The following is a 24,361-nucleotide window of genomic DNA, read 5'->3' on the forward strand; positions in this document are numbered from 1 at the left end:
GATCCATAACTTACATCAAATGAGAAATACAGCATGTGTTTGCCCATGGACAGGCATCCTCCTGTTTGCAGTGGGCAACAGAGCTTGGTGGAGGGCAGAAAAGCAGGCAGCAGAGCCCAGGCTGTCATAGCATTTGCACAGTTGTACAATGGACTTCCCTAGCCTGGTTTACAGCCTCTCTCATGCACACCTGTAGGGAGAAACAAACAAAATTGCAGGTTAGATTTGACCAGTGAGTCAAAACTTTCTAGATGGTTATCGTTCCTCACCTGGCACTATTAAATCTCACTGAGAAGGGAGGCAGACATGGCCAACATAATTCAGCTGTGGCTCTGGTGGTGAGAAAGAAATACACATCCCAGAAACCATTTCCACAGCTGATGATGGCCAATGCTTTCTGATGCTCAGGAAAGCTGCTGCCAAGAACAGGACAGTGTGCAAAAAGCATGAATGCCTCCTCAGCAAGGCAGCAGATGCCCCCGGACAGCTGCCAGCAAGTTTTCTACCTGCCTTCCTACTTCTGGAAAGGACGTTCCCTGAAAAGCCCAACATTTGCTTTGACTTTCAGCCTGGGACAAGTGGGACCTTCATCAACTTCTCGCCTCACCAGCTGCCATGAAAGCAGCAATGGCAGGTGTGAAATTACAGGTGACTTGTTTGCTTCTGGCACTCCAGTGCTGTCATTTTGGGCTTTTGACAGCCTCCAAGAATGCGCGAAGAGAGAAACACACTGAATCCATGCTTTCTGGAGCAGGCCTTTGGTCATAGAGCATTTGGGTGGAACAAAAAGGGTTAAAGAGCAGACAGGAAACACTTTGTTCAGGGCTTATTCTACAGAATTATTTCTGGGAAAGGAGGGGCTGCAATCAGGCAGGATGTATTCACTTTGGGATCTCAGGAAATCAAGCCAGCCTGGCCTAAACCAAGAAGAAAATACAGCACAGCCCTCACTGAATGAAACAACACCTTCCCCCTTCACCTTATCTTGTGCCAGTGCAAACAGTCCAGATAACATACAAATCAGACATCATGAAATGGTGGCGTCACATGAACAACCAAGGTATCCCATGGGGAAGTGACATGGTTTGAGCAGAAAGACACTGGGGGACAGAAAGTCCTAGAAAGCCCTAAGATAGAAAGGGCATTCTCTAGTCCTCACTGTAGTTACTCCTCCCTTGCCTCAGTTGGTAGCAGGGACCCCAGTTTGATCACTGGCTGGGGAGCAGGGCATGCTGTTTTTGTGTCATAGGGCTGTTCCCAGACTGGAGTCTGATCTGGATGGTCCTCAAAGGCAGCAGAAGAAGTCTCTATAGATGAGTTAGGAACTGCTGAGCCATTTAATGTGGAAGATCTTTGCTACTTCACAGCTAATCGCTTTTGACCAACAAACCCTCTGCAGACAACCAGATGTAGCAGAGGTTCTACTCTGTCAAAGGCACTTGTGGAGAAAAACTGACCTGTGTCAGTAACCTCTTCCAACTAAAGGCAGAGGATTTGGCTGAAGCTCTTGACGGTGATGAAGTAGTCATCATGGAGTCATGCAGGAGGGAGCAGAGAGACAGAGGGAAGAACAGCTCCATCTCTGTTTTGCAAGACACTTCTCGCCTATCACTTGCGCTCTTCTCCCTGGCTTTTTTGCTGGGTACAGGGCTTGGGGTAGAGGTGATGGGCCCTTGGAGGAAAGAGTGGCATTTTGCATTGTGTGAGCAATTGGTAAAGCTACAGTGAATTTTGCATGCACTGCTTGGACATGCAGAGTTTGCTTAGGCTGGTGGTTTGTTTGCACTAATGGCAGGCCAGCCATTCACCTGAATGCATTCATCACTCTGCTCTTTTGAACCGCGGCAGCTGGATATTACTGTTGAGGTCGGTACAGATCGATCTGATTAATTTTCTTTTCTCTCTATTACCTCATTCTTCAGGAATATTTAGCACCCTGTTTAATTTGCCCTGCCTGAGCAGAGGGTTTCCATTCCGGTGTAAAATCCCAGCTGATGTGCCATGAGGAGACCACTCAGGACATTAAAAACTCCATGCCTTTCCTAAAATTGAGTATAAACCCCAGACTTTAAAAACAGACTAGACACAAAAAGTTTCCTGTAAAGTGACTGTAATTACTTACAAACAAGCATCTGGTTCTGTGAATTCATCTAAGTGCTGAAAAGAAGTCATAGACAGATCACCCTTTTCTGCCGAGTGCAATTCATTCAGTTTGCCTGAATTAAATTCTGAAGAGTTCCTTTAGGTGCTGACAAAGGTGTTTCAGATGCTGCCAGACGAAGTTAATAATATGCATAGATGCGCACCCATGCACTCACGCACAAAGCGTCAGTCAGTGCTTTTGTCACTTTTGCTTCCTGTTTCCTTGCACACGCAGAGGGCAGATTTTCATTCTCAGCACATTAAATGGTGAATGACACTATGCAACATCCTTCCCTGTCTGCTAAGTAGGAGCGAGTCTTGCAGATCAGCCTTTTGGTGACAGAAATTGGTGACAGAGACTCTGTGGACTTCTAAAAAGCTTTATTCATGTTCCTGCATGAGCAGGGGAAATGGAGATGGTTGCAAATAGCAGACGGGATAATACTCTGCTTTCTTGTTGGAACTGAAGCATAGCTCCAGGAAGTGATTCTGTCTCTGAGAAATGCACTGTGCAAGGATAATCCATCTGTATTGGAGGATTTTGGGGAACATGGACTCCCCTGGACTTTGCAATGAGCAAAGCTAAGTCTGAAGAGCAGGTTCCTCCCTGAGCTTGCATCTGAAGAAAGAACTTGTCAGAGGATCCCAAGAAATAGGATTTAAGGAGCCCTGAAAAGTCACCTACCTCAAACCTCTGTCTCAGGGTGAATAATACCACAGGTGGACATTGATGCTGTGGGCCCCATGGAAAAAGCAGAGGCTCTGTGAGAGGAACCTGGGTGGTTCCCAATGCAGTGGCACCCCATCTCAGAGCAGTGTGCAGAGGTCCCAGTCAGTGGGATTGATTTTGTGTCTGAATTCCTTTGGCTATTTCAGAAATCGCAAGCTGGGGCTATTAGCTCTTCTAACATCATGGTTGTAGCCTGGAAAAATTAGCACTTAGTTTAATTTCCCAGCACTGCTGACAGCTAAGTCTGCCTTGTATCTAAACCAGAATCATAGGATCACAGAATCATTCAAGATCAAGTCCAACTGTAACCTAACAGTGCCAAGTCCCATTAAACCAGGTCCTGAAATGGCACATCTACTCATCTTTTAAATACCTTCAGGAATGGCGATAGAATGATACTGAACTTCTTAGAAAAGAGCTTTGGGACCTTCCCACAAAGAGCAGAGGACCTGTACCAGGTGAAAAGCTACATGTCTTTTTTTTATCCTCCTGCCCTCTCTGTCTGCTGCTGGATATGAGGTGAAACAGGCCTTTGCTCTGATCTGGAATAGCCATCCTTCCATTCCCATGTCTGGAGTGGGAAAATCTAAGCCTTCAGGATGTTTGGATGCTGTGGGAACAGGTGCTATAGGGGACCTAAAAACCAACAGATCAGAAAACATATGGGACTGCCCTAGCTCTTAATTAACCTAGTTGCTGTAGCTTCCATGAAGGTCTGCATGTTTGCCTAGCATGTTGTTTCCAGTGCAGGCAATCACTGGTCCCTGTGATAAGAGTGTAGGCACATTAATATCATCAGCAGCCCCTTCCTTCCCAGAAGGGTCTCAGCAGGCCAGGCCACCTCCATAAAGTCCAACTGGTAGGCTCAGGTCCTCATGCCTAGATGTACAGCCCACCCCTCCAAAGAGGCTGCAGGCTTCTCTAGGGAGAGAGTGGGGGTGAGGAACCAGTTTTGAATGCTAGCAAGGGTTATTACAGCCCAGCAGTCTGACTTGTCTGCCTGTCCTCCATCAGAGAATGTTACTTGGTGATTGCTGCTGCAGGGGCAATGAGTCATTCAGACCGCAGGTGGTCAGTTGATAAACGTTTTGAGCCAGCTCACCTGCACATTCGATGGCACAGTAAACCACTAGATATTTATAGAAAGAAATTGTATCCTGACTAGTAAAAAGAGAACACTCTATGCACTCTTTGGTTAAAGAGCACAACTGGGCTTTAGTCCTTTTTCCAGGACTTCAGAGCAAGAGAATGGGTAGTAAAGAATCTTTACTAACCTCTTTTGACAGACAAGTTTTTTTCACTTCAGAGTCACTCTTCCTCACTGAAAGTATTTGGAAAACAAAGTCACTCCCAGTTTAGTTAAACATTGTCTTTTCATGGCACTGAATTGTAAATAAGCTGTTGTCCTAAAAATACTACAGATACCTCAAAGGTTCCTGAGGTTCAGAAATGATATCCTCTAACAACAACCCTTGTGTTATGCTGCAAACTGAAATTTGAAATTGGTTGTCCAGATGCCTGGTATAGAGCACTGCAGCTGACCAGCCTGCTCTTTGTAAGCAAGCAGCTATTCCTATGTATGTGTTTCACTCCAGCAGAGTCTAGATACTCTCTGAAGCTCAGGGGCTGGAGACTTGAAGCACAGCAGAAGGAGCTGACTTGAGAGATGCAGAGGTGCTGCTGAGTGAGGAGGGAGAGTGCAGTATCTGATGTGGGCACATCTTGTCTGGCCAGCCAAGCCAAATATTTATCACCTTTGGATTTACCATGCTGCCCAAAAAGCAAACCAGACGTGTAGTAGTGTTGGCAATCTCGGTAGGAACCTCCTGTCTGCCAGATTCTCTCTCTCTGCCGCCCCAGCAGGTGCCAGCTGGGTTTCTTTCATCCTATGATCATGTTTCATCAAAGCAAGCACAGTCAGGGGATGCAGAGCCCAAAGGCCTACTAAAATTAGGCCTGATCTTTGGTCCTGTTTGTAAGTCATTTCTAGGCATGGTGACGTCTGACATACAGACTGGCTAAAATCAGGGTTTGCAAGTCCTAAGTGCAACTATGTTTGTATTATAGTTTGCAAAGTGCTTTGGAGCAGCTCTGTGCCTGTTAGAACAGCAGCACACAGTGAAATAGGTTTCAACATAGACCAAGCAACCTATGCTATCAAACTAGCTGAAAAAGGAGGATCATGGGAGAAGCACCATGGCTGTGATTTTGACACAATTGTACCATGTTCATACAGTCCTCATGACTCAATACTGGAGTAATGCAGGTTCACTGTGGAGATCTCTGGGCCTTGTGCAAAAGCAATGAATGAACAAGATACTAAGTTCCCATTAAGTTAATGGAGCTTGAACAAACACTTCAGGTTGAATGTAGGGGTTTGTGTTTTAGTGGGTCTGGGTATTGAAATCTTCTCTTTCCCCTTCTTTCCACCAGAGCTACTGAAATAGCAGTGGTTAACAGGAAGAAATTAGGAACAGCAGTTCAAATCCCAAAGTGTGACTAGGATAGGTATTTGGAACGCCTATATGAAATACCTTCAAAGAGGTGATGAATATACGGCAGAAGCAAGGAGAGAGTGAAAAGCATATTTTATGCCTGTTTTTACACTTAGCTTATGTGTAGGTTTGAATGAAGAAGAACTGATGTGTGTCTGGTTTGGCTGATTGCCGAACATGCCATGGAAATCAGTGCCTATTGGCAGTGCCATTACCATTTCTGGGCTAGAAGAGCATTAGTTTGGTGCTGCAACTGAAGTAAAAAATTATCCCAACCCTAGTCTGCTCCTTGGGCAAGGAATTTGATCTGGTTCAGGTCTTTATGAAGACCTGGATGGCCAGCAGTGCTCTGCTGCACCTGTGCTCAATCTGCCTGCTGCAAAATGGGCTCTTAAATGGCATGAGCCAAGGTGAAGCCAATCTCATTTTGAAGCACTCTGGGTACACCCAAGATATTTCTCTGGTGCAGAGTGCTCCGTTTTCCTTTTCCCTGCTGCATGGTGTCCCCAGTATGCTGCAGCTTATGAGAAAGAAGGGGGTGTAAGGGATGCCCCAAGATGGGGATGGAACTCTGGTCTAGGATATTCTTGTGGGAGCTGAAGGGATGCAAGTTCAGAATAAATAAAAGAAGGTGATTCTCTACTCTTTATTTACCTGTCCTCAGGAATGCTCTTCCCAGCAGCTCTCTCCCTCCCAGGGAGACAAAGGGGATATCATGGTGGCAGCTCTAACTCGGGGTAAGGGCCATTTTCTGGAATGGACTTCTAGACCGTTTGGAGCTTTATAGGCCAAACTCAAATCCTTAAACTTCACCAGAAAACAAACTGTCAATCAGGCTTAATGAGAACACTCCCAGGAAGCTCTGACTATGGAAGTCTACAGGCTCTCATTTGATGACAGTCAACAGCATTTTTTTTCCTCCTAACAAGGTTTCCTTAGAAATGGATCCACTGCTGAATCCTGGGTCTGCCTGCCATATCTGGGGGGACATCTGGCGTAAATTCTTCATTATTAGATTACATTAGTTGCAGAAATAATCATTCACATGGGATTATTACATCCAAGCTTGTCTCATTGCCTTTATCCTTTCACACATTGTCTTTCCTGATTCCCCTTCAAAGGGCTGTTGTGAGTCTGTGTTGGAGCAAGAAATTAACTTGTTAGTAATTTATGCATCATTTCCTCCAGCCACATGTATTTACGGAAAGATCAATATGAAATAATAAGGAAGTGGGTGGGTATTGTCACCGTGGGGCTGAAATAATTCCTTTGGTATTACTGTAAATCCTTCCCTCGCATATGAAAACCTGCAGTCCTGTCCATCATTAGCTTATTTTGCTAGACTATCAACAGAACACTGATTTGACTCCTTTGTGTGCTTGCACAGTTCATGTCCTGCTACTTCTGCTCACAGCCACACAAAGTGCTTTGAGTGGAGGTTTAAGGTTTTGAAATTGCAGTTTTTCATAGCCCTTCTTCTGGTTCCTGTCCTGTAATTAAAGCATGCCACCTAACACTGGAGATTTGTTTCTGGAGTGGTTCCATGCTCTGGCAGCTGCTGTGGTATGTTAGGTCTGAGAAAGGGAAAGGGATAGCAAGTGGGATCCAAGCACCACAGTTCATGGCACAGAAATCCTGCTGCCTGTGGGAACTGGGGAGGCAAGCTGAGTGGATCAGAAAGGTCAATGGCAGGCTTGAGAGGATCTGGAGTCCCTGACTACTGATCTGACTGGTGGACAGCCCTTCCTGGGTAAAAACAGAGAAAAAGGAAGAGTTTGGATCCGTCTTGCCCATGGCAGTGTAAGGATGTAAGAGGGGCAATACTCGCAGGGAGAAGACAGACAGCAGGCAGAGCATGCTGTAAGAGGATGTAAGAGGGGCAATACTCGCGGGGAGAAGACAGACAGCAGACAGAGCATGCTGTAGTTCTATGGCTCCTAAAGAGGCCCAGAGTTGATGCCACAGGGTATCTTTCCATGTCCCTTTTCTCACTTCCTGGTTCCAATCCAGACTACCCCGCAGGGTTTCAGCTCCATGAGAACTTGAATTTGAGGTATTTGTTGCAATTGCTGGTTAAGAATTTCCTGAAAGTGCAAGAAAAATCGAACTGGCAGTTCAGCACCATTGTTAGCCCTGTGGCTGTTTCTCTGGTGGTAGATGTCCTGGCACTTGGTGCTGATGTGGAAGGGGCTGTGGGGCTCACTTTGGCTTTAGCAATGCTCCGTCTTCTGATCTGAGGGGATTACAGCAATGCAAAGGCTCCAATTTCTGAAAGTCTCTGGAAGAAGTCTTGCAATCACTCCACCCTGGGACTGGCATGTTTTGTTGCTGTAAATGTAGAGAAATCTGGGAGAGGGAGGCGGTTAAAAACCCCTATCAGGTCTGACTTGCATCCCAGAGCAATATTCTTTGTGCAGTTGGGCTGGGCTGGGCAGCAGAGAATGTTCCGGATGGGACAGAGAAGTCAGAGCAATCCTGCCCTCCACAACCCCGATGATGTTGACACAGCCTGAAGGGGAACACAGAGGAGACAAGATCCTGAGATTATCAGTGCAGACTGTGGGGAGGAATGTCATTTGCTTGAAGTTCTTCTCCGTCAGGACTGGCAGAATTCAGACATGGAGAGAAGGTACAAGCAGACACCCATGCATGGTTTGAGAGCATAACAGAGATAAAGAAGCTCGGGAGCAAAGTCAGAGGCTCTAACTTCAGCACAAGAAAAACTGGTCACAGCACTATCTGTGTGTCTTCTGAAAGCCTTTTAGAGACATGGGTCCGTCCAGGTCATCTGCAAGCACTAGTGACGCTCTCAGGAATGCATACAGGACATTGCTCCCTTGTCACCTGTGCCACAGTCCTCACTCAGCTTCAGTGAGGCAAAATCCAGCTATGCGTGGTCTCTGCTGGAGTCCAGTGGTGATGTGGCTAACACTACCACCTTCTTGATAGCAAAGTTTGTTATCAAATAGCATGGATAGGCTTGCAGATGAGAGAAGAAAGACCAACTGTCACAGAGAAGGAGGAAAGCAGATCTAAAATTGATGTTCAGACAGGAGGTCAGTTGTTTGCTTGGTTTAATTCCTTTAGGAGCTGGAATTAGAAAAGAAATCACTTCCAGGAGACACTTTCCAGCCCAGGCATTTCAGACCAACTCCTTTGCCTTGCAGGGCCTTTTGCAGGCAGCCTGTGCAGCCAGCCCTTCCCCTTGGCATTGCAACATCTCCCGCTTTCCAGAGAGACAGGAGCCCAAACAGCAAACACAGGAAACCCCAGCCCTGGTCAAGGTCTGGGAGGTAAATTTGTAACTTAGGACAGATTGAGAGGATGCTTCTTTGTAACATGTAAACAGTCATTTCTTCCTCCAACAGGCCAGCAGGGCTGAGACAGCTGATCCCAAACCTCCCTTCATGGTTGAGTCTGCTGAAGAGACAGGACACCGGTTGGAAATGCAGCCGGGCACACAGTCTTATTCCCTGGAGACGGGCTCCTTCCCTCACTTCTGTAAGTCCTTCCCCTGACCCTGTGCAGATCGGCTGTGCTGAGCAGCAGTGTGGGCTCAGCTGCAGGCTGGGCAGCTGCGCGGAGGGGTGGTAGACACCGCTGTGGCCATTGCCACATGCCAAGAGCCATAGGGGTTGCCCAGCCTCCTGGGCATGCTACTGCTATAGGAATAGGTGCTGGCTGAACAGAGCCTTTATGGGAGTGTAGCACTGTGCTGTGCTCTCCATTGCAGGAGAGAAAGTTCAGTTTAGACACTGGGAAAAGCTATTTCACAGGAGTGGCAGCTTTGTCTCTGATTTGATTTAGGACAGGAAGATGGCCAAGATGAGCTTGCAGGTCTCTTCCGGACCTGTTTTCTATGAGTCCGTGCTTTCCTCCCACAATGGAGGGAAAGAAAAGTGTTCAGAGTGCGGAAAGGGATACTGTATTTACAGGTGAGAGTTGTGATGGCGTATACTAAAGGTGTTCTGGGGATCAGCTAATAAAAGTTAAAAAAAGACAGTGGAAGATACATGTAAAGCTCGTCAATAATTTTCCATGGGAATAATACTTCTTAAAAGCGATGTTCCTCCAAAAACTCTCCTGGGTAAATACCGATTTTGTCAAATATATTTAGTACGTGTGTGTATGTACAGAGTGAGAGAATTCAAGTGGGAAAATACTATAATTGTCTAATTTCAGATCTGTTTGGACCTAGTTTGTGTTTTGACCTGACCCAATGTGTTTTGACCTGTGCCAGTGTTTCACTACCTCTGCTGCATATGAGCATATATGTATGAAATATTGTGATAAAAAGGAATATATTTACCTTTTTATATTTCCAAGTCACATAAAGTTTTAAGCAGCAGCTTCTCTTGCTGCTTTCTTAGTAAATATGTCACATATCCATACCTATATAAAGTTTGATTAGTATCAGCTGATACACTATTTGTCTGATTCCTGTATATCACATAAACCAGTGGCACAACACTGGAATTGATCTAGTTGGATGCAAAGTAACTTTTGCACCAGGGGATGAACCCTGGGAATTGAAACCCAGCTGTCTTGAGCAGATCAGAGAGCTGGAGGGACTGTAGAGAGGGCAGGGATTGCTCCCAGAAGACCAGGAGATGTTAACTGGATGCGAACAGGTAGGCAGCTGATAAAGTAGCAGGCAGTAGGTAAGCATTTGGGCTTGCAGTGAAGTTGCTTTCTCCTTCTCTCTGTGTCCCTTCCATCTGCTGCACAGACCATGGCTAGTGCATTTCCACGTTGGCAGAACCCATGTCATAACTGGGAAATAGAGGAATCATTGTGTCCTGGGTTCAGCAGTAGCAGTCATTTTACTCCTTCTTAATAGCTGGTGCAATGCTGTATTTTTGACTTTCAGCCTGGGAACAGTGCTGATAATGCTGATGTTTTTAGTTGCTGCTCAGTAATGCTTACTCTGACCAAGGACTTTCTGAGTCTCATGCTCTGCCAGGGAGGAGGGGAAGCCAGGAGGAAGCAGAGACAGGACACCTGACCCAAACTGACCAAAGAGGTATTCCATACCACAGCACGTCATGGCCAGTATATAAACTGGGGGCAGTTACCCAGCAGGGCTAGATCACTGCTCAGGTCCTGCTGGGTATCGGTCGGGAGGTGGTGAGCGGTTGTATTCTCTTCCCTTGCTATTTTCCTTATCATTATTATTATTGGTGGTAGCAGTATTGGTTTGTGTTATACCTTAGTTACTGGAGTGTTCTTATCTCAACCTGTGGGAGTTACATTCTTTTGATTCTCCTCCCCATCCCTTTGGGAGCAGGGGGGATGAAAAGGGGCGAGTGAGCAAGTGACTATGTGGTTCTGAGTTACTGACTGTACTTAAACCGCGACACATTGTAAGTTTCAAAAATCTATTTTTTTTTTTTTTCTTTTTGTAAGTACTCCCAGGGTCAAACTCCATCAGTTCTGGAAGATTCTCTAGCTTTTTACTGGGGTGACTCACTTTGTACATGAGAAACTCCGGCAAATGCCTGGATGCTCACAGCTCTGTTTCTTACAGAAACCTGGACAGATACGTGTGTGTGGAAGTAAAGGACAGAGACAAAATTTTGTTCTAGTCTGAGAGATCTAAAAAGACGATCTGGGTCATGACAGCCAGAAAGGCATCCATCCTGCCAGGCTTCTCTCATCCCTCAGGACGAAGGAAGGCTGCATAAGATCTCTGCCTGGGGCTCAGCCTCAGACTGAGTTTAAGTCCTAGTCCCCAAACTCTGTTTGTTGTCTGGAAGTGATCTGCAAAGGATTTGTCGCCAGCTGTAGCCAACAGAGCCCAGTTGAAGTCTAGCATGTGCTGCCAAAATCAGCTTGCAGGTACTCACCGGTTAGACCCCTCCACTCTGCATCTGTCAATAAAGCGAGCATCCTTCGCATCCTGACTTTTCCCAGCTGACCTTTTTAAGCACGGTTGCAGGTTCTGCCCGATCTTCCCTTTGACAGATCTGAAGATTTATTCTGAACTTTGCCGAGGCAATTGGTTTATGGGAGAGATCAGCAACCTTTCATGGGTGCAGGGCTGGCCTGCCTTTCTGTTCTTCAAAGACAAGCTCACGCACACCTGAAACACTTACAGGGAGCTGGGAGAAGCTGCCTTTACAATGGATGAGATGGCCCTCTTCAGACAGGGTTCTTGGAGGTGGTTTTTTCATGAGAAAGAAACTTCTTCACTGAAGTCAGGGAGCTGGCAAATCAGAGGTGACTGAAACAACAGGAACAAATTCTACTGCAATTTTTGTGTAACTCCAGTGACATTCTAGGGGTAAGACTTCCTTGCTGGCTTACTCCTTCCAGCAGAGAGGAGACAGTAAAAGCCCTTACATTAGCTGATAAGGGGTTTTCTCTAGGCTAGACCTACAGTGCTGTAGGAGGCATTATTGCAGTAACAGCGGTAGTGAAAAGGGTGGGGGTTGTTCTTTGAAAGTGTTTTGAGTCTCCTCTTGATCTACACTTCAGCTGAAAACCCAAGTCGAGCTGCCCAGGGGCTTTTTTACTGAGAGGGTGAAGCTAGGAGGGGGGTTTGGTGTTAGAAGTATCTTCTCTTGCTGTAGAAAAGTAGCTTACTGGGGTGTTTCAGGAGTTGAGCTGAAAGTCATCACTAGGTATGTGATGTTCTGGTCTTCCCCTAAGTCTCTTACTTGTGCTGAGCAATAGCCTACTGCTAAGCAGGAGGTGCCTCTCTAGGGAGGTGTGCTGGGCTGCCCTTGAGAAGGGGGAGGATGGAGGGCAGGGTGATATCTCAAGGTTCATCCACATGTGACAGTAATGGCAGAGGGGAAATCTCCAGGAAACTGCAGTAATGTAATAAATGAGAGCAAACCTGAATGTTCCAGGATCAGGGTTGGGGGGAGGGGGAGGCAGTGTGGTGGAGCAGTGCATTGCTGTGCCCTGCATCACATAGGTGTGCGCCTGAAAAAGCCAAGTAGCACTATGGTGGCTCTGACGTGCCAAGATATCAATGCCTGCTCTGAGCTTGAGTTGGTGGCTGCTGAGCACAGCTCTGTCCTCAGATGGGCCCTCCTCCCTGTTGGTTTTTTGCAGTGCTCTTGATTGCTTTCTTGTCATGGCTTTTCAATAGGAAGCCTTTGACATGATTCTGGCAGAAATTGCTCTCACCTTGGCTTGCCTCTTCTTCGTTTTTTTTCAGAAACATTGTTGGATCCTGAACAAGACATTTTGGGGCCAGGTCCTGGATAGCCCATTTCCTGTGAGGGGTGTCAGAGGTGTTAGCTGTGGTGTGAGGAGGCCAGGCTGCCTCCACACCCAACTGTCAGAAGTCCTATGCTGTGTGATTTTTACAAGAGCTTTAGCTATAATTTTTGGCATGAGTTACATTACTGTATTTATGTATATATTTATTACTACAGTAAAGCATCTGTTTTCAGTGCTTTGATGAAGAGAATCATTACACTGAAAATCTAGTTGCAGAAGCTGTGTTCAGAGACTGAAGGAGACTTAGGGGTGGATTCTCCTCTCGTTGGCACCAACCCTGCTGGGCTTGAGGGCATGAAGTTGAAGTGCACAAGCAATCCGGGTCTCCTAAAAACAAACAAGATCTGAGTTTGCAGTCCCTCAGCGCCCTGGGGAGTATGTGATATGTCTGCTGCAACCCAGAGCAAATGAATCAGCTAGGGAGTTTGGCTGTTTTGAGGTCCAGGCTCACTCTTTTCCCCTTGGGTCCATCTCCTTGGGATCCCCAGCTAAAAGAATGGCATCAGAGGAAAGATGGCTTGGGCTAAGAGCTGGGGCCCATACTTTCTGGTCCTTGGCATAGGAACCAGCAAGGTTACAGGAGGATACAGCAGCATTTTGGGAGGAAGGCTGCCTCTGTGTGAGGCTGGCCCTGGGGGCAGTGAAGGAGTTAAAAGCCCAGCCGTTCTGCCCAGTCTGGTTTGCCTGTAATAACCAATTAACAAAGTGTAATTGTGCAAATCCATATGTGGCAGTAATTACCAGGGAGATTAATGGATTCCTTCCTTTCTAAGCAGACCACACCACAGCTTGCCAGCTCCCCCACCACCTGAAAGGACTTGGTGAGGGGGGAAAGCAGGAGCTGCTCTTCCCTGGACACTCTGTGATGAAGCCAAGCAGACACGGAGGCCCTGTGGGGACTGCCCAGTGATTGTTTAAATACTCCTTTTCATCTTACTGCATTTCCTTACATACAGCTCGCTGCTCCCTGGCTCAGACCCGGCCTCATGAGGACAGTTCGTGCCCAGCCTGCCGGGTCTGGACTGCCGTGTCCCTGCCGTCCCCATTGTCCATTCATTCCCTGCTCCCCTTTCCCCTGTTTAGCACTAATTGCTGCAGAATATGGCATTTGTTTCCCCTTTTCTTTTGTAGCTTTGTTATTTTTGTTGCAGTGGGTAATCCAGCAAACTGTTAAAGGCATACACAAAGTGAGGAGGGGACAGCAGGGTGCTCGGGGAAGGTTTTCAAGCCAGGCAGTGGGGTTGCATTTGTGGGATGGCAGCTTGCAGGCAGGCTGGGCCTGACACATCCTTTAGGATGGGTTTTCTTAGGGTCATATAGCCACAGAATACAGTGAATGTTTCCCCCTCCAAATGCTGTGGGTGGGGAAACAGGGCCCTGAGCCCGGCTGAGGGACAAGCGGGTGCATTTGTGGACCTGTCCCCTGGCAAGTCACCACCTGGGCAGCACAGACTTCTCCACAGTTGCACCTTGGGCACTTGAGATGCAAAACTGCCTGTCCCACTTGGCAGCCTTGGCCAGCCTTCTCCCCACATCACACGTGGATCTGAGCCCTGCTGACCCATGGTGCAGAGGGAGCTGGAAAGAGCTCAGCCCTGTTTCTGAGCTGGGCGATGATCCCTGCCCTGACAGATAGCTCATGCAGAGAGTCACCCCGTGGGGAGGGCTGATGTGCTGGCTATGGAGACATCCGTCTATGGCTGCACGCACAGGGCTGCAGGTGCCCTGGGGGTGGCTGAGCTTGCTCAGCTGGGGATCAAGCAGGTGGATGGGGAGCCAAAAGCCCTTTAGAACCTGGGATGGCAGGGAATGATCACATATCACATCTTGCATCAAACATCCCTGCATCCTTGCTGCCTTCCTCTTCAGGCCAAAAAAGGTGATGTTGGGGGTTGAGTCTGCGTCCATGATTTTTTTATTTTTATTTTTTTTCCCCTGTGTGTAGGCTGGGACTTGGACTTGGGGTAGGCCAGAGCTGTGTGGGCTGGGTAAGAGCATCCCACGGGTGTAAAAAGCAGCCAGGCAGAGCCAGGCCAAAGGTCCATCTTGCACATGGTGAATGCAAGGTGGAAGTGGGGGGAATGCAGGGGAAGTAGGAGCAGGGTGTGCTTGAGTGATCTTCCTCCAGCAGGTACCTCCTGGCAGCCTCTGCCCTGAAGTGTTCGGCGTTTTCCATCAGCGATAACTGTGCAGGTCCAAGACCAGCTGCCCCCAAAATCTGTAGTGACATCTGCGCAAACATCCCTGCAGAGCACTGGCTGGTCCCTGTGCTGTTATTCTCTGGCAGTCCTCGCCATGTTCACTGCATATACATTGTGATGGATGTAAATGACCTTTTTCTTATTGCTGACTTCTTTCAAAGGCCAGGAATGGGGACGTTTGGGGAGATTCTTGTCTGGAGGTGATAGGAATGCACAGAAAGGTACGCCTTCCTGGAGGACTGGGAAAAATGGAGAGCCTGGAGAAAGATGCTGGGTTTGGGTTGGCTTGCTCAGGATTCTGGGAGCCAGCCTGCACCAATAACTGGGTTTCCAGCCAGAAAGATGAAATGGAACAGCTCTTGGGTATTGCAAATTGGATGGCGTTTTGTCAGAGAGCTGTATCCATTGGTGTCATCTGAGGCCCCTGACTCTTTTAGCTCTTCTGTTTTACCTGAACGAGTATTCATCAATACTCATCTTCCTTGCTTCTGTGTCATCCTAGGTTAGAGGTTATGTGTGCTAAAGCATGGTATGTAAACATAACTCCTGGATCCTCTCTGCTTGTGAGAGCTTGAAGTAGCCCGTATCTTGGGGGAGCAGCCTTCCTGGAAGGCTTTCCCACCTGGCACAGGTGCCCAGGGGGATTCAAAGAAATACCCAGGGCACTGAGGGATGTGTCCTGCACAATTTTTGTGATGCTTGAAGTGTTGGGTCTTTGCTGCCCTGGATTTTAGTCTCCAGGACCATGGGATATAGCAGATAGCTGTGATTAAAAAGCCTTATTAGTGAAATAAGCCAGGAAGACTGACACTGTGTGTGTATGTCTTGGCTCTTAAATGTCCAGAGTTTCCTGTGGGAACAATCCTTGACCTGTGCTGATTCCCAGACTGCGCTCAGGAACCATCTGATGGACAATGCCAGGCACTGAGTTATTAGCCAGCAGGATGCTGGATCATACCCTGGAGTTGGTGAATTTACTCGTATAGATTAGTCATTGGGGCTGTGCTGCTGGTCTGGAAATTTTAAGACCTGAAAAGGGACTGGGCTCAAATTTTGCAACTGGGTTATGTCTAGTTAGCAGAGGAGACAGCTCTATGTTGGAGAAGCTGCCCTGGGATCTTCAGGGATTTCTTGAATAAGCTGACTTAAGTCAGTGTACATCAGCACAGTGCCAGTATTCAAACATGTATTGCTGTGCCCACATCATCCCATGTTTTTGCTTCTGCTGTGCAGAGGCTGCTCCTACTGCTCAGAGGCTCAAAAGGACAGGGTCAAAACATGTGGGCAGGTGCTCATTTCTTTCTCTCCCTTTCTACTGGGTATGCAGAGAGGTGGTATTTGACAGTGCCAGCAAATGTCATTCCACGTTCCTGCAAATTCTTCACGTGCTTGCTTGTCACTGCTGTGCTGTCTTGGCTCCGTGTGGTGTGGTCCGTGCTTGTCTTGATCTAGAGCTGTTCCATTCTTTCAGGCACAGGGAATTTTTTCATGCTCCCATGGCTTTAAATACCAGTGGATTTTCCATTTGGTACAGGGGAGCATGTGGCTTTTGAGAAGATGATCTGTTTGAAAGGCAATGGAGGGCATTGATGAGGAAAGCGATGTTCCCTCTAGCTGGATCCTTACCTGCCCCTAGGCTGCACAGGGAGGTGAAGGGTTTTAAATAGTTTCGGCAGGGAAACACTAAGAGAAACTGATCTCATGGGAGAATATTTTGGCTGAGTTTGACATTGTGTTAGTCTCCCTTCATCTGCCACTGGAAAGTGAGTCCCAGGGGATGGACAGCTGCTATAAAAGATGAGAGAGGTGTAACTGTCCGTTAAAGGCAAAGAAATGGTTCAGTCCCCTGAATGTCAAACAAACCAGGGTGGCAGAGTCTTGAACTGATGTTGGTTGGATCTATAAGGAGATGATCACAAAAGTAACCTGTTGGTTTTCTGTGAAGTGGAAGTCTGCATGGCTTAGGGGACATATAAAGAGTGGAGTTGGCTGAGCCATTAGTGGAGCCAGAGGCAGTGAGACCTGAGGTGAGGTCTTTGTATACCCCTCCTTCTGCCCTTTTTTTTTTTTACAGCTCATTAATGAGGGGTATGTTTGTGCTTCAGTTCATCTTAAATGCATTTTGAACCTCGTGCTTGAGCAGCAAGACTTGATAGTGCTTCATTTCTTCCAGTTGCCATGCCTAGGCTGTTTCTCTGGGCCTGGTATTTGTGGAGAAGCTGTATAGGTATGTTTTTGCAGCACAGGGAGTGTCTCTGCACAAAAATGTGGTCTGGTTTATTGTTTGGTTGGGTTTTTTTCCGTGTTTTCCACCCACTGGTGACTCAGAGGTGTTATAGGTATGAGCTGGAGGCTTGCAGTGTGCTGGGTTGCTGCATTAATAGTGCTAGCCAGGGGTTGCTGGATCAGAATATTTGTCCCAGGACTTGCCTGAAACTCAGTATTGCTCAGGAGAGCCATCCCCAGGAAGTTCATGTCATTACAGAAACACATAACGTCTGAGCATCAGAGACGGCAAAGCGCTGAGAAACCTACCTCTCCATCTTTCAAGCAGACCCTCTGGTTTTAGCAGTAATTTTGATTTCCCTTACTGCTCTCCTTGCTAGGATTTTATTTCCTTTCTCTCTTGCCTAATGGAATCAAATCTACTGACATCTACTAGGCTGAAATCTACTAAAAAATGGTTAATGAGCCAATGGTGTCTGCAGAAGTGAAGTGGAGGTGGGATCCAGATGAGCTGCCTGGCTCCTGAGAAGCTGCAAGTATCCTGTGAAAAGGCAGCAGCCCCACTATACCCCTGTGACTTATAGAAAATGTCTTGTTGCTGGAGCAAGGACTAAACCATGAAGACTGCTTGGGAATTGCTGACTGAAGCTGTGCCTAGGCAATATGGTAGATGTGACTTTTGGGCCCTTGGTCCAGATCAAAAGCTCTGTGGCCATGTGATGCAAAGTGCTAACTGGTGTAAATGCCTTCAGCTTCAGATCTCTTTAAGGAATAGTAATGGGCCAACTTGATAAGGCAGGATTTTTCCTGTGTCAGATACACTGGCTGCCAGAGAGCACATTGCATTGTAAATGTAAAAGTGCAGGAGAGACAGGAATAATTCAGTGAAAGCTGGAGCCTTTGCTGTGGCATTAATGTGACAGTGTGCAGCCAGACACTCGCACCAGATCCAGGCAGTGCTCAGTGGAGAAATGCACTGTGAGGAAGCTTGAAGTTGTGACCTTGCTGGCTTGGAGAGAACATGGGTTAGAAATCCAAAGGTATGTGCTGATCTCCTGTCTCTCATTGCAGATCAGAGGGGTCTGAGATGAGGTGTGTTAAGGTAGAGATCAGCCTTCTGAGCTTTCAGGGCCAGGCTACTGTGGCCTGGATTTCGAGTATTGGGCTGTGGCTGGTGATGGCTACTGTGCCCTCAGCCATGAAGGTATTGGTACTAGGTCCTGATGTGAAGCTGTTTCTGTTGGATGCCTCCAATTCTCCCTCCCCTGAGAAAGGTGCAACTCAGAGCAGAAATAACCCCTGTTACCTTGAACTCCAAGATATCTGCGTTTGCCTGTCTGGTATAAATAGACCATCTAAGGCAGCTGAATGTGATGGAGATTGACAGGTTGTCTCTGGAGTTTTGCACTTGCTGAAGCTGGAAGAAATGTAAAAGCATGAACATGGGGATGCACAAAGCGAGAGTAGCAGCAAAGCCCCAGCTACACAACAGACTGTAGCATTTTCCATGCAGGTGAAAGGTCTTTGTGGCCTTGTGCAGAGTAGTGCTGTAACAAGACTTTCCAGACCCTGTGCTGAGCTCTCATGGCTGTCATGCAAGGTCCAATGGAAGGTCCAGCAAATACTTTATGTGGCTGGGCTGTCCCCTGTCAGCTCTGTGCCATCCAACTCAGGCCCTTTCCAAGGAATATAGTGGGCTCACAGAAATCTAGGTTTCCCAGCAAAAGAGAATGACAAATAGAGCAGGATCCAGAAGGAAAATAAATAAAAAGAAAGGCTCTTTGAAATGACTTCTGCAGAGAAAGATGAAGGAACTGAGTTTCACTGAGGTTGTTTGTTTCTGGGTAGTCAGAGAAGCCCTGAAATCAGTAGAGATTTTTTGTGAATAAGGTGTGGGTATTTTGGTTCTTTTTAGAGTACCTGTCCTTGCAAGCAATAATGCAGGGTAACCTGGTCAAGGAACAATCTTCTGTTGAAGTATTTCCTCTGAGAAATGGTTGTTGTGGGAAAATGGCAAAATCGTGGCAGTTGCAAGAGCTGTGTCTCCTAAGGTTTCCCTGAGAACTCTTTTTTTAGAAGATGAAGACATCTTGGTCTTCTGGGTGTAACTTTCTTTGAACATAGCTGTTCCAAGGCATTTTGCAGACATCTCAGCTTCACACCATGTATACACCAGGGTTAAAGAGGGGCTTGCTTTGAAATGACAACCTGTAGGTCTTCTGACACTCTGGAAAGTTTGCTTGCAGGGTGGTATCAAGGAGGTATCAAGTGAATGTTTTCTTCACCTGTCCTTTGAAAGCTCCTTGCTGAACATTAAATGACACACTGGTTAACTTTAAGAGCTGAGTGTTATTTCTCACCAAAATCTCCTCTGGACATAAGGTCAGAGACCTGCCTTTGGATCTGAGTGTCTTTAGCCCTTACTCACAGAAATTCTGGCTTCATTGTGTCCTCATCCAACCTGGAATATGGGTTTTATAGCCCAGATTTATAGCAAGTTTGCTACCTTGCACCACTGACAAGAGAAGTCAGGGGCTTACCTTCAAGTGCAGAGGGATGTGTGACTCTCCAAGTTTGCACTATTGTGGTTCCTTTTTTGTCTCTATGACCTTTATTCCATTTAAGCTAAAAAGGTGGAATGACTTGTGTGAAAATGGGGGGGGGAGCGATGAGCTCCCAAACCCTGAGCTAGCTGTTGATTAACTCAACTATTGTGTCTCAATACAATGCATTCCCAAACCCCTACCTGGTGTAGCACAGATCTCCTGTATTATGGGCTTGCTTATTCCCATGTGAACCCAACCCAAAGTAATGGATGCTTTTGACCAAAAAAAAGTATTTTCCAGAGGATCCAAATGGCTATCTTTTGGTTCCACCTTCCCAGGAATACTGCATGCTTTTCCATGACGCTACCACTGCTGACCTTTCTGCTCTGGCAAGGGGGAGTTGCGGGGAAGCACATAGGCAGTGATTCTTCACTGTTACAAAGGCTGGGATTGTTGGCAGCTTGATGCCCCAGAAAGTGTCTAATTGACTTGACTCTCTCTAGCTGGGCTCCGAATGGATTTTCTGCCTCAGGATATCTCGGCATTATAGTGGACCTGTTGTTTTTGCTTCTCGCAGGGTATTAAAAAATGCATTGTTGAAGCAGAAAGCGTGAGTCAGAACGGATGTGTAGAAGGAGCTGCCTGTTGCCCCATGAATAAGTGCCAGCACAGAGGAGTGGAGTGAGACGGGGTCACCTGCCATCCACAGATAGTGGCTGAAAAGTTTCTTGGAGCATCCTATAGAATGAGCTTGGCTTGATGGTATAGATGACATTTTCAGAAATAGACAGATACAAACCTGCTCTTTGCACCTCAGATAAGGAGCACCAGCATTAAGATACCTCTTCTAGCAATTTTGCAATGTTTGTCTATTCCAGTGCATCTCCAGGTGCCCTCTGGGCTGGGAAGAAGACTTGCTCATGTATCTCTCACCTTGTCATCTGGCACTGGCGCCTGGCAGCATCTCACCTGCAACTGTGTCAAAATGTGCTTGTGCCACCACTGGTGCCTGCCTGGGGAGATAATTCTCTGGAGTAGTGAGCAGCTGGGTCCTGCAACAAGCAAAGCTGCTGGAGGTGCTTATGCAGGCATAAGAGGATTTGGTGACACCTCTGATTAGGGTTGAGGGCCTCATTATGGTGCTGGTAATTGAAGGTCTCCCAGGGTTCAAACAGCCTGGGAATTATCTGCCCTCAGAGGCTGCTCTTGGCTGCATGGGACTGTGCTTTCTGCAAGGTAAGCAGTGCCCTCCCTGAAGCAGACTGGTTCTGGGAATGGTGGCCCATGCCCTCCAGAACCTTGGGAGGGGACCCACATTGGGTGGCAGCTGTAGGGCTCAGGTAGAGATGGGGAAAGCCTGCAGAAAAGAGGGCAGGCTGTGTTACTGCAGGTGTGTTTGTGGTTCTGCTGTTTGAATATGCTGCTGCTGGTAATTGCATTAGCCCGATGGGGCTCTAGGGCTAATTTCATTAGCCTGGTGTCTGTAGTTATTGCTTTACAAGAGACAGCAGTGAGAAAGGGCAGGGCTGGGTGGAGGAGGGCTGATGCATTAGATTCCTTCCTCTTCATCTCCAGGGAATCATAGGGCCACCTTGATTTTGGTGACTTGCTCTGTCTCAGGCCAATGTTGACCTGCAGCAGGTAGATGAGGTTGGGTCAGTCCCTCAGTTAGCCCCGAGAAACCCAGTTTCAAGTCCCTGCTCTACTACTGACTTCCTCTTTGCCCCTGAGCATGTCACCTATTGTCTGTTTGTCCTCCTTTGCAGGCATGCAGGGAGGGCAATGGGCGTTTTGGCTCCTGGGGCACTCAGCCTCTTAGTCTCTATTGCACTTCACTAGCCATGTAAAGGGAGCTCCAGCTCTAACACCAACACCCTATGGGCAGTGAGTCTTCTCAGGGACTCTCTAGCTCTGAAGCAGTGTCAGGAGGAATATGTATGTGCAGTTGTAAGGTTATGGGGGCTGCAACCTTTTTATTTGCTTATGCTGTTGCCACATGCATGACCAAAGAATGCCTCTGCCTTTAAACAGAGATCTGATGGACTGATGGGTTTCGTGGTGATGTTTGCAGTTTTCCTTGTTCAATCCAATGTGCAAGGATAAGGGACCTTATTTACTCTCTGGCTTTTCTGGTTCTGTGGCAGAATGGGAGAGGCTTTCACATGTTTAGGGTCTGGCTCCAGAGACCAGCGTTCCAAAATGCTTGGTGGAGTAGTACTGGGAGTTCTTTGAGGTGTTATTCCAACACACTGCTGAAATGCTGGCTGCAGGGAAATGGCTTTGGAAAGCTAACTGAGAGGTAAGTCAGTGACCCCAACACAATGTTAGTATCTCAGTTGGCTTGAATCAGCACTGCTTTGTTGGGAGTCCCACTCTGACTGATGCTCTCAAGGTGTGGTTGCTGGGTGGCAGTGGTCAGCACTGAGTCCCATCTGGATGTGGCATGGCAATGTTATTCCTTCCTAAAGTAATAGTGGCAGTTATTTTTTCTCCTTTTACTTAACGGTGTGTGTGTGGTGATAAAATAGAATTCAATAATTTGAAGCAGTGACCTGTGCTATTATTTCTAGTAGAAATTGAGGATCTGCCTCTGTATGGTCCTGCAGCACTTGCTGGGAGACTGGGCTGGTTCCTGGAGTCTGTCACAGACTAATTTGGGTACTGATTTGAGCCTCTCCATACCCCAAAACCCATGGTGGACCCCTAAATGAGTTGCCTGATGCTCGCTTTGCCTGAGGAAAGGGCCTGGTGGGGTTTCCTTGGAGTTGCTCAGTATGTGCATGTGTTCTGCAGCACTAAGCACTCACTAACCCAGATCTGCTAAAAATCAATAAAGTAATCCACTTACTGCTTGGGACTGCCAGCCTTTTTAAGGAGCTCAGAGATGTTTTGTCTTATTTCCTCTCCCCTTTCTTCTAAGCTGGGAGAAAGAAAAGAGGGCTGGGAAAGGGGGTGCTGGCAGAGCTGGACTAAAATCAGGCTGTTTGCTCTGGACAGATCAATAAAAATAATTCCCCACTAAAACTTCATTAGCATGGAATTAAAGCTGCTGAGATCCCATGTAGTCAGTAAGAATTAATGGTACTGCTAAATCTCAGCACGGTTGGTGCTTAAATGCAAAGCTGCTTTGTTGCTCACACCTCTCTGTCCCAGTGCTGCTGGGGCTCAATGGGCTCTGCAGCCACCTCTGCCTCACTGCTGCTGGGTGAAGGCACAGCCCTCTCATCCAGCCTGAGGGCAAGGGACAAGCCAGGCCGGGATGGTAGTAAGGTATAACTCAAGCAGGTGGAAGTAAAACTGTTGGGCAAGAGAGGATTTGTCTTGAAATAGTGACTCAGTTCTGAGTGCTGGTGCGCACTTTAAGACTGAGGATAGATGGCCCCCAGTTAGATGCATCTCTGTGGGGTGATGGACAATTGATGGGAAAAGTCTCTGGGTGGACAGACAGGCTTCCCACCATGCCAGAGTTATCCTCTGACACTGGATAATAGAAACATCCCTCTGGCAGGCTGCACATGGGACTGCACAGTCTCTCTCTTCTGTGGAAGCCTTGGGTCTTATTGAGGGTGTGTGGGTGAAAATCACTTACTTTTGTAGCAGATTGTTTGTTGGGGTTTTTGATAGAAAAATGTTTCTTTCAGTCTCGTCACAGAGGAAACTTGACCTGCTGATAAATCTAATTTTCTGTCCAAAGATTGAAACAAGCCACCTTGCAGGCCGCACTCTGGGTCTCTGCCTGGGAGTCTTGGAGCATCCCTGCTCTGTGCCTAGCTCTTGCCTCCTGCCCCTAAGGAGGATCCCCAGTGTGGCTGTTAAAGGACAGCACCAGAGGCAAAGTCGGTGTTATCCTGAAATAGCAAACTTTGCCTAGAGGTTAGAAATCCCTGTGGTTGCCAGAGATCTGATGCCACTTGGATTAGGGCAGGGTGGAGATGGTTTTGGAGGAACCTATGGGTGTGTGAGTGCATGGCCAGGTGACTGAGGGGGTGGTACCCACTGAAACAGGAGCTGCGCCTATGGCTTCTGCACCTGGATGCTCCTGTGAACTCTTGGAGGAGGACTGTCGCTTGCTGAGGACATTTGCTGGGGAAGTCCTTGTTGTATGCTGGTGTCGTGGCAGGGCAAAATGTGAGCTCAGCTGAACAGGGAGAGGGATGGGACATGGCACCACACAGTCAGATGCTGCTGTATTATGCTCTTGTACTGGCTATCAAACCCTATGGTCTTCCTTCCCCATAGTTTGAAACTTGTGGCCTGTGAGCGGGGCATGTATGCATGCTGCTCAGCTGCCTTTCCTCCTCTGAAATAGTTCTGCAGTGCCATTAGTGTTTGTGCAGTAAACCAAACGAGATGTGAACAGTGGCCAATAGAAAATATGAGAGCAAATTCTTCTGTTTGTATTCCCCCTGCAAGACTGCAGTTACTTGTTTGGTTTTGGGTTTTTTTTTCCGTTAGTAGAACCTTCTCTGAATACTAATCTTACCTTTTTTTATTTTTATTTTTTTTTTAATTTTAGTTTTTTTAACTGTAAGAAAAACCAGTGCATCTATACCTGGGCTCCAGCTTATGGGCTATGCAGGATGCTGGTACTTGTTTAAACCCCCTGGTTAGAGAGAAATGGGTATGGCAATGCCTGAGAAAGAAGCAAGAAACAGAGCTAACAAGGGTAACCTTTCCTTCTCCTGCACAAGCATTACCTCGATGCTGACAGCACCTCAGCATCTGCGTGAGCTGCTGCTGGATGCTGTGAACAGCTCTGGGCTGGCATATTGCATGCCTTCCCCTTGT

The 24,361-nt window shown here is 47.2% G+C and overlaps 1 protein-coding gene across 3 annotated transcripts in view; it reads left to right on the forward strand.

Moving 5' to 3' along the window:
* The first annotated feature begins 8,681 nt into the window (after window positions 1-8,681).
* The window catches only part of RXRG (retinoid X receptor gamma), a 38,356-nt gene continuing 22,676 nt past the window's right edge, over window positions 8,682-24,361 (forward strand). Inside the window, exon 1 of one of the 3 annotated variants that reach the window (XM_061451913.1) lies at window positions 8,682-8,868. In XM_061451913.1, the coding sequence (XP_061307897.1) occupies window positions 8,775-8,868 (94 nt within the window). In that variant the 5' untranslated portion in view covers window positions 8,682-8,774. Of the gene's footprint in view, window positions 8,869-20,686; window positions 20,810-21,105; window positions 21,215-24,361 lie in introns of those variants that run through there. The other 2 variants (XM_061451912.1, XM_061451916.1) reach the window with 2 other exon arrangements.

This window comes from Pezoporus flaviventris, unplaced genomic scaffold (genome assembly GCF_033815535.1).
Source record: "Pezoporus flaviventris isolate CSIRO_AGI_PZ_B2104156 unplaced genomic scaffold, CSIRO_AGI_Pfla_v1 ptg000013l, whole genome shotgun sequence".
Lineage (NCBI taxonomy): Eukaryota > Metazoa > Chordata > Aves > Psittaciformes > Psittacidae > Pezoporus > Pezoporus flaviventris.